Raw genomic sequence first — 10649 nt, forward strand, 5'->3', positions numbered from 1 at the left:
CATAATACATAGTGTGTTTCTAATCCTTTCATCGACGGGATATCCATTTGGAGTTGCAGAACCAGGAACAGAAGTGACAAAAGTGATTCTGTAGCCAGGACTTATACTTATTACTTTTATACTTCTTTGCTTACATTCTGTGTTATAATTTGTGGACGTATTATACAGCACATTTGATAAGCATGAGTGGACTGGGGATAAAAGGGGAGAAGATGTCAGGGGCCGGGTGAGAGGGAGGGCCACTGGAGGAGGAAGAAGGAGCTCTGTGTGCAGAGATGCGGGCGTTGTGAGGGATAGTGGCTGTGAGAAAGCGGCAGAGATCAGTCCTGATCCTCAGAAGAGACCAGAGGAACCACTGAGGACGAGTCCATGGTTTTAGGAGCCTTTGGTGTGCAGTTGGAAAGATGCTGAGTGGAGCGGTGCCAAGCGTTGCAGCCTGATACCACCCCCAACAGGAGGGCACCATTAGTCAGGTACAGCAATATGGCATCTTCACTATGATTATTTTTAGCCTGATTTGTTTTTGCCAACTGTTAAAAAAATTGTATTGTACTTTTAGCTGTATTGAAACTCACTTAATTAGCACTTTTGATATAAATGTTGTTGTTTTTTTATGTATATTTTATGACAATATCACCTAAACAAACAGTAATCATATTACTTCAGCTGCACAGTTTTACACATATAACCAAACAATACAAGAAACCAGACTAAATATTGCATAAATGTGTTGATTTTTAATACTTTTGAAAAGTATATTAATTACACAAAATTTCAGTTTTAGTCACTCAGCAAAAAGTTTGCCAAATATGATGTCTTTATTTAAACATGAAATACGTGAATTATGTTTTAAAATCAAATTACCAAATTTGCAGAAGTCTCGATACATTGAACATACTTGATGATCCGCATGATGCAGACCTTATAGGTGCCACAAAGCCCACTCTGTGTGGTGCACAGACCCGCTGTTTGTCCTCCCTTCTTCGCTCTTTAGCATTTTAATTCCACTCCTCCCCAAAGTCACTGATTAGAAGGAGATTTTTGAAATATTTCACAACGCCCACTTTACTGCAGCGGCTGTGAGGATGCTGTCTCTGTTATCTTCACTCACAAAGCGCTGATTGTGTGGTTTATGGGACTGTGGTGGATGCTAACAAAGACTGTGCATGTCTGCAAGTCTGGGTCACCCACGAGTGTATGTAAAACATCAGAGTTAGGCCATTGATGTATTCACATCTTCATCTGATTACAGCGTGAGGCAAAACAATAACTGTACAGTGTCAATGTAAACAGACAATGAACTAAGGGCCTTTTCTCAGACTAGGGACCACAATACACAAACTCTAAAATGTGACATGGTGTGAGAAAAAAACACTCATTCTTCACTATCCAAGTATTTTTCAATTAATTTAATATTGAATTTATTATTGAAAATAATACAATATCGTCAGTTTAATTAAATTTAAATTCTGAAATAGATGTTCCCAATATTTCCAAATTTTGTCATTCTCTAAATAAAATCTGAAATTTCACTGCACTATTGCAAGTGAGTATTGGAGGTGCAGGTGTACAAACATGTGACACTGCACCACATATGCTGCTAAATTCTTTGGCAGGCCATATGTTCCTTTAGCTCAAGCCTCACACTCAATAAACCACTTCATCACTTCATCTTAACATACCTCAGCTTATCTTAACTCTGCTTATTTAATTTGTACATCTTTTTGATTTTATAGCTACAGGAAACATTATAAATCTCATCATGTCACATACAGCCCTTCCCGTTGCTCCCATATTGGTTTTCACACACACACTTTCTTGGCCCCGCCCTGCCACCATGGCGACGCAGCTGTCACCTGTCAGTTTGGGGCAGCAGGGATGCGCTCAGCCTGTTTATAGCACAGGATAGCATGGTTCCTAAAGCTGAAGCAGGACAGTAGCAAAACAAACCCTTTGTAGAAATTATAGAAAGTGTTGGGAAGGGGAAAAAGCAGCTATTTGGAAATGTGGATTACTTCAGAGTAAAGTTACTTGGTAACACTTACTGAACAGTTAACTTCACTTACACAGAGAAGCCAAGGTTCAAGTCAGACCGGTAAGGCCTAGCTATATTTACAACTAGCTTCTACAGTTTATGTGATCACTGGTTTGTAGTTACATTTCTATGTATGGACTTTTTTACACGTTTGCATGTTACTTTCTATGTAGATAAAAATAGCAGTAAGAGGAGTAATAAATAAAGTATACTTATTTGTATCTCAGTTGCATGGTTAGAACACCATGTACCTCTTGTAGGCCTTAGATTTCACTATAGGTTTATAGTAGTAGTAATACTACAAAGGGAGTGGCATATTTTGAATATTCTCTGCATTTCTACTTTTCCTACCACATTCTACAAGTAATCATACTTTTATAGTTTATAGTAGACAGTTAATTTGTGTGTAATAATGTGTGAGATGTATCTAACTGCTTTGGCAATTGTTTGACAGTGAAAAAAAAACTTTCTCTTCAAAGAATGGAAGACCAGGATCGAATCAGCCAAGCGTCTAGTGTAGCCACCATTTCCTACTTCCCAGTCAGAAGGGTTGGTTGAATTTTACAAAAAAATATGAATTATCAATTAGAGTATGAATTATTAATTTGATAATTTTGTTATTCAACAGGACAGCAACGGAAAAGTGCAAACATTTGGTAAAAGATGCCATTCTGCCAAAAGAGACCCCAACTGTCCTGTGGTGATCAGAGGATGGCTTTATAAGAAGGTACTTTTGATTTAATAGCACATGTGCACATGTAAAGTAAACAAAAGACATATCTTTTCCTCATAGGATAGCTCAGGTCTAAAGCTGTGGAAGAGGAGATGGTTTGTCCTCTCTGACTATTGTCTCTTTTACTACAAAGGTACAGCATGAACCTCACATTACTATTACAGTTGCATTTTGATTTCCTTCATATGAATGAATACAAAGCTATTGATATTTTAGACAGCAGAGAAGAATCGGTTTTGGGCAGTATCCCACTCCCCAGCTATAAAATACTCTTTTGCACACCACGAGAATGTAAGAACAGGAAATTCACCTTCAAGGTAAATCTTCCTTTGTATTTTAAAATGCTGTTTCTAACCATAATACTGACATACATAGACAAAGACAAGGCAGATAATCAAGACATAAACAAACAAAATGTCACTATTTCTAAACTAGGTGGTGCACCAGGGCATGCGCTCCTATTTCTTCAGTGCTGACACACAGGAGGACATGCTGGGCTGGGTCCGAGCCCTCACTCAGTCTGCAGCCATGGAGCCAGGCAGCACAATGAACAGGTACACAGCTATGCAACCCAGTGTGTACAAACTTATACAGTAACATGTGCATAAAATATCTTTATTAATACATTTGAATCTAAATTAGCTTTAATGCTGTTTCAGACGTTGCTCCAGTTACCAGGATTTCACTCACATGGGGGGCAGCAGTGAGTCTGTAGACATGCCCCAGTCCCCATCAGATGGAGAGGGCCCTCCACAGACCCACCGTCACGTCACCCGAACCCTGAGTGAACCCAGTCAGCTGAGTGGAGGTCGAATGGGAGCATCGCACTCGGAGCAGAGGGGAAGGAGGAGTGTACGACACAGAAACTGCAGGTTGATGACTGGACACCTCTTTGACAGTCTTTAATGATGTATAAAATGTCAACACTCTGCCTCTTTGCATAGCCCTACAGCTCGTACTCCCAGCCCTCAGCTTCGCTGCAGCCGCAGACCAGCAACAGTCCAGGCTGACTCTGTGATCTATGTCCCAGTGGAGAACAGTCTCCACGGCCCGGCAGACATCATGGGGACAAGCTTACCCTCCAGGGCGCAGCTGGGATCCAGACCCCACACACCAGTAGGTCGGGTCGACATCCGACCTCAGGATGATCCGGCCATTCTCCCTCACACGCTCTTCTATGCTCCTGCTTCACCAAAGCTGGAGTTCAAATCCACTCCTACTACACCAGTGACAGAGAGATGGCAAAAGGTGTGCAATGAAATGATACTGAAACTAAAAGGCACCTCTTAAGTTTGTGTAAAACATTCTAAAATGTCTTAGCATATTTTACGTTTCTTAAATTTTCCTCCATTCTTGTGCCATTACAGCCTATGACAACATATGGATCAGTCCATTCTGTCCCAAATGGAAGAAGACCTTTGGGAAAGGTAAGCATGTAACAATGGAATCATCAGCATACAGTAAAACAATTGCAATTGTTACAAGTGGCACGCAGTCGTTATAATTTATATGCATGTAGATTTAGTTAAGGGGTTGCCTTTTTACTCCTCTTAGTTACATAAATGCTGTTTCTGCCTTTAGAGCTACTCCACAGGGGCAAATGCAGACTTACTGCCTCCTTTGCCCCCATCCTCCAGAGCTGCACATGTTTCGCAACCACAACATCACCACCACCATCACCACCACCACCGCAACCATTTATCTGTGTGTGTGCTGCCGCCAGCCATGGTACATGCTCTGCTCTGCGTTCTCTGTGCAGTCTGCTGCCTGTCCATGTCTCCATGCGTATATCTATACTGTATATGTTATTATGTTTTTTCAGAACTTTTTGTTGTTGTTGTTGAAGTGTTGGTGCTTTGATATAATGTGATGATTTTGTTTGTCATTGTCATTTGAGCTAATGCAGCTCTTAAGCTCATACAGTGCCATGAGCCACCCAGGCCACACAACAGCTGATGGTTAAAACAGATATGCAGATTTTCTTGTTTTTACAGTAGATAAACTGGACACGACTTTTGACAGTTACTAATTTGATGACATCATGTAATGTTTTTGTTCTGTTATTGTTTTCAGCCCACTAAGCCTGAGCTGAGGGAGTGCCAGCCAATCAGACCTCTGGAAAGTGATGCTGATGTAAGTGTTGACTATGAATATGTTCTGAATGTTACATTGCATCACTTTTATGTCCTGTCTTCAGGTTGTGTTGACACGGCTGTGTGGATGTGACAAGCTGCTACAGTCTTTGTCAATGGAGCTAGCCCAGCTACAAATAGATAAGGTCAGCCATTTTGTGGTCACGCTCTGTTTGTGACGTTAGGTTGAGTTTATTCTGGTGCTCAGTTGCATACTGTTCTTCTGAAGTTTAAATACTGGTGTTGTTTTACAGGACAGTGTCCACTGTGCTTTAGAAGTGTCACGACTACAGCTGGAGGAGTGGAAGAGTCAGGGGCCCCAGGTATACGAGGAAGTAATAACTCAGAAGGCTTTGCTTCAGGAAGACTTGGTCACGATCCGAGCAAGAATGTGTGATGTATCTCTGGTGCGTAACATTACATGGTCAAAATGTGACACAAAACAGGTTACTTAGTGCTATGGGTTTGCTGATATTGTAGGAAATGGAGAAAGTGTGGAGCCAGTATGAGAGAATGGAGAGTGAACTGTCTGTAATCCGCTCACATCTTCAGCATATCTGCAACTTTGGAGTGCCAGAGGTTTGTGTTAAAATACTTTCAAATGCTCTATGTTTGTATATACTGGGTAATGACATATATGTTCTTGTGCCTCCCATCAGGAACAGTCTCATGCACAAAGAGAGTTGTGGATGATGGAGGACATTTTGTCAGGGCTCAAAACCAACAGAGAACACTTCCGCTTTCTTCTGGGAGTACAAAGGCATCACAGTCAGTCTAATGTCATTGACACAACATTTACATACACATCACACATTGTAATCAACCAGTTACTTCATCTCATCTGTCTCTTTATTAGTGTTCCAGCCAACATCAGCTCACCCGGGCTCTCCTATGCCTCCGACTGATAGACTGCAGACTGGGTTGCCAATGGTAAGCCTCATGTCTTCTATCACTCATTTGTCCAAATAACAAATTAATGTGTAATTTCATAGTTTGAAATTTAAACGTTGTCGTTTAGGACGTTGATCAAGAGCCTCCTGCGCGGCCACCATTACCCCAGGAACTGGGCCAGGATAAGGGCTGGACTGAGCATCCCTATGAGGTACGACATATTACAAACACAAAAAAATACAGAAATATGTGTATTCAAGTTCAACATTGGGTCAGTAATCTTGGGTCAGTCTTGTGCACAACCCACAACTATTTCCTCTCACTTTAGACCTAACAGTACACTGTGGTCCTTTGCACAAGTTCTCAGCTTATTCTGACCACAAAGTGCTGAGGGCTCTGTCTGTACCATGTGAAAATACTTAATCTGACCAACGTTTGGGTTACAGGGAGTTTACAACCACAATGAACCCGCACAAAGACAAGGAAGCAGCCAGCCTGATCTGCTCAATGTGAATTCCCACACTGATTCACCCGGTCAGTGCCTCAGAACACTAAAAATAATAAATATTCTTGTAACACTATTATACCTGCACCAATTAGAATTAATAAAGCATGAAGAAAGACTTAATTAATAATGAAAAAAATAGTTTAAGAATGATTCAAGCTTAGTAACTTCTTAAAAAATACTCCTAACCCCTTACAGTCATGGTATGTAAGTCCATCCATCCATCCATTTTCTTCCGCTTATCCGGGGCCGGGTCGCAGGGGCAGTAGTCTAAGCAGGGATTCCCAAACTTCCCTCACCCCAGACACGTCCTCCAGCTCCTCCGATGGGATCCCAAGGCGTTCCCAGGCCAGTCGAGAGACATAGTCCCTCCAGCGTGTCCTGGGTCTTCCCCGGGGCCTCCTCCCGGTGGGACATGCCCAGAACACCTCCCTAGGGAGGCGTATGTAAGTTTGCCAAAAAATACAATAGAATAAAATAGTGTTTTTTCATTATGGGTGTGTATGTTTGTCGTGAAAACAAAACATCCTTACTGCGTGTGGACTTGCACCTCCACAAACCTCTTATTTGGCCTGGAGGATTGTCTCCTGCTTGTTTCCATGGAATTGTTGCTCCTTTCACTATAATATTCCACAGTATGGTATAAAACATATCTATTTCCATCGAGAATATTCCAAAGTATGGCAACTTGGAATCATGTAGACTTTCCACCTCCAGAAAATTACATACTATTACTTTAATTAATACTTACTAAGCCTGATGTATTTTATAAACTATTTATTCATTATTAATTATGTTTTCTTTATACTTTATTGAGACTAACTAAGGCGATGGTTATTATAAGATATAACCAATATGCTTCATGTAAAAATATAATTCTGTACATCCTGTTCCACTGGCTCTCTCTCTCTCTCTTTTTTTTTTTTTTACTAAATGATTTCTTAGACTCCAATACCTCTTCAAAGTGTACCACACCAGACACCAACAACCATTCAACTAAGGTATGAAGCTTTTTGTTGCTGATCTCCTTTATTTACTCATTGTTTGGCCAAAATCCTTCTTCGTTTCACAATTAGGGCATGTTGTAGTATGTTTTACGCACAGTAGGGGGCGGTAGTGTTCTTGCTGTTATCACACAGTCCTCTTTTTCACACTCAGACAAGCTCACATTATACACTACTGAATAGGAGCAGATAATAGGAAACACTTTTAGACATATTGGACACACATATGTTTATTCCGACCCTATTGAGCAGCCACGTTTCTGTTTTAGTAAAGAATTATTCAGTGTTCATAATTCTGTGATGCAAGACTGACACATTACTAATTATTTTTTTCTCAGAATATTAGGATGAGTGAAGAGGAGCAAATTGACAGGATGAGGAGGAACAAGCAGAAAGTGATAACTAAAAAGAAGCCACAAAGTTTCATGACAAGTGTCCAAAACCAGCCTCAAACTTCAGAGACGCCTGGAGAGGTAGAAAATTATCATTGTAATAGTTTCAAAATGGTTGCAATTAGGGATGTGCAATTAATCACATTTTAATCGAGGTCGAGAATCAGTCATGTCTAAGCCCTAGTTGCAATCATGTACAGTTCAACTACTCACGTGTACATGCATCTTCAGCTGAATTGAACATTATATTCACACTTTCCCAGGCCCCTTTTCCTTTACGAGTCACACGGGTGGTCACAGCTATCCTACCGTCATCGCTTGTGGCTAGGAAAGTATCTGTGGAAGACCCCCCGCCTGAACTAGACGTACCATTACCAGAACAAGTCCAGCCAGAGCTCACTGAAGACACCAGGGAGCTCTCGCTGAGAAAGACAAGCAGGCAGCAACACCAGGAAGCAGTCAGACCCTCAACGCTGGAGCTAGAGCATCCAACAAACCAAGAGCAGGGAGGGGGTGAAATCAGAGCTCCAGAACACAGGGTACATATGAACTGCCAGGTTTAACGGTTAGGAGACTGATCTGGTTGAGCACTGATTTAATATCTTCTGCAATAGGAACAGGAGGAGCGAGGCAGTGCCCTTTTGACCCTGGAAGCGCACCCCGACCTCTGCCTCACCCCTGAGCAGCGGGAAGCTAAACTAAGACGAGTGGAGCGCATTCGGGAGAGAGTTATACGAAGGTGGAGCCTTTCTGTTCTTCCTGTTATTTTATTTTATTACTTGTTGGCAACTAAGTTTAATCATAGGAGCTGGTCATCTTTAATGTGTCTAATTTAGTGATTTAAAATTTTTTTTTTTTAAAATGTACCTTCTAAGTGAAAGTTATGCCCATTTTGCCACCATCTTAATCGTTTCTATTGTAAGTTGGACATCAAATAAACATCCATATACTGTATAGTAAAATAATAAAAAAGGCCGTCTGAAAAGTTTCCATACTTTTGGCAAAGTTTACTTGGATTGGTTGATTTTCTATCTTTCAATCTATCAGTGCAGTCAGAGAGAGTTCCTCCAATCAACTTCCAACTCTGTGGAGAGAGGGCCAGGGAGCTTCCCAGGGGAACCATGAAAGTACAAAGAAGCAGCGGCAAACAAAAGGTACCTGTACAGTTTGTAATCTGATATTCTCATTTTAATAATAAAGCCTTTGTCTGAGAATAACTTGTAACTGTTTCAGGACGTGATCTAGACGATAAAACCAAAAGTGGCAAGTGTTCCAAAGAAGCAACTCCAAGTCAGGACACAGGTGAAGTGGATCTTAGCAAAAGCAAAAGTCCTTGTGGGACCAAAACACATCTCAAAGATTACAGCGGACGAAGGGGAGTCGCCAAGTCCAAAATCAGACGACCAGCCTCACCATATCATATCTCATCTATGACTGTCTACCCGAAAAATGGAAGCGAGGACTTTATGTGTAGCAAAAACAAAGAGGAGCAGAAGCTTGAAGACACAGCCACCGATGATAATGAAAGTAATTTTTCATCCAGTGATGTGAGAGCCCAGTGGTTCCTCTCTACGAGCCAGTGGCAGGGCGTTATACCGCTGCAGATCTCAGAGACACAGACGCCACACGAGGAGGAGGCGCTGACAGATGTGGACCACCAAGGGGCAGGTTTGGAAGAATCCAGCCAGATGTCTCCAGAAGTCAGTGAAAGCTTGGAGAAGATGAAGCAAAACCATTCACTGTTTTATAAGATTGCGTGTGACATAAGTATTTCAGATTCAGACATTACAAGGAATGATGGGAGTTCAAATATGCAGACTATAACAGAGGAGCTGTTGATCACCGAAGATGGGGAAAGAGCACAGATATCTGATCAGCAATGGAATGAACAAAATTCCGTACAAGCCACAAATTGTAAGATAAAAGAAGGAGCCGATCGTGAAGAAAATGTGCAAAATAACTTTTCAAGACAAGACGGCCAGGTTCCAGACAGTGAGAATAACAACATAGAAGCGGAAGAGTATACACAGACGAGTAAAGATTCAAGTGGTGACCAGGAACAGCAGGTAAATGAGGATAAAGTTGGAGAGCTCAGAAAAAGCAAGAGTTTATGTGATACTAACCGTGAGAGCAGCAACTGTGAGGGCCAAGCTGAACACTTAAACAGTGGCAGTTTGAATCGTAATGGCTCTTTTGGAAAGACCAGAGTGACCGTGCTGAGGACCAGTTTGTAAAATAAGGTAATGGTTACTTTTGTACTTTATTATGGGTTCTGTGGGATCATTAACGTTAACTTTATATCTATTGTGAAGAAGATAATTAATACAAATGGATAATCAAATGTATTAGATATATAAACATAACTGAACCTATCCATTTGTGAAAGCACTTCTATAAGGTACATCTGTCAGCGTAGCCTCTAGTCTCATAGTTTCTCATAGTTATTTAGAAATGATCTGGTCTCATCCACTGGTCCCATTTCAGCAGTACATGATTGGACATGATTGTTCCTGTTTGCTTCTCCAAACAGTGCTCACTAAAGCTGGCATCATCAAAGTACCAAGTATGATGAGCAAATCCTTTTCACTCCAACTGGTGTAAAGTTGGTTTCTAAAATCGCACAAGAACAAAGAGTAACTGAGGAGATTATACGTAAAAAGTTGCAACATTTCCATAATATTGAGGTAAAAACTGAGAGAGTCTTAAATAATATTTATATGCAGAGAAAACTTGTGCACTGTCTTACTTGTAATTAACCTTCTCATTCCTTGTATTGTTTGAATCTTATATAAAGTAAAATGTGTAAATGTTAAATGGTGATTTATGGAAAAACAAAACTTTGTGTTTTGTAACTTGTCATTCATCAATAAACCTGTTGAGTGATGCAAAAATGCTGCTGGTTTGTTCTGACTTACAATGTGTTTACATAGTCAGTCTTTTCATGTACACACATACTC

General features: G+C 40.8%; 1 protein-coding gene across 4 annotated transcripts; it reads left to right on the forward strand.

Moving 5' to 3' along the window:
* Positions 1–10578, forward strand: si:ch211-234p6.5 (pleckstrin homology domain-containing family A member 4). Of its 4 annotated transcripts, none has more exons than XM_055229863.1 (24): positions 1–473; positions 2515–2584; positions 2664–2762; positions 2829–2901; positions 2985–3085; positions 3204–3322; positions 3428–3640; positions 3713–4016; positions 4136–4195; positions 4350–4496; positions 4842–4901; positions 4966–5046; positions 5155–5307; positions 5381–5479; positions 5560–5668; positions 5757–5830; positions 5919–6002; positions 6238–6325; positions 7242–7297; positions 7639–7773; positions 7956–8231; positions 8307–8431; positions 8740–8846; positions 8926–10578. In XM_055229863.1, exons 2-24 carry the CDS (start codon positions 2516–2518, stop codon positions 9924–9926), a joined length of 3633 nt encoding a protein of 1210 aa, XP_055085838.1. In that variant the 5' UTR covers positions 1–473; position 2515; the 3' UTR covers positions 9927–10578. The 4 variants fall into 4 exon arrangements, with proteins under 4 accessions (XP_055085838.1, XP_055085842.1, XP_055085840.1 ...); XM_055229867.1 differs by having other exon boundaries at positions 8745–8846; positions 8926–9014; XM_055229864.1 differs by lacking the exon at positions 1–473 and adding an exon at positions 1890–2095 and having other exon boundaries at positions 8926–10016.
* Positions 10579–10649: the final 71 nt, after the last annotated feature.

This window comes from Periophthalmus magnuspinnatus, chromosome 19, assembly GCF_009829125.3.
Source record: "Periophthalmus magnuspinnatus isolate fPerMag1 chromosome 19, fPerMag1.2.pri, whole genome shotgun sequence".
Classification (NCBI taxonomy): Eukaryota; Metazoa; Chordata; class Actinopteri; order Gobiiformes; family Gobiidae; genus Periophthalmus; species Periophthalmus magnuspinnatus.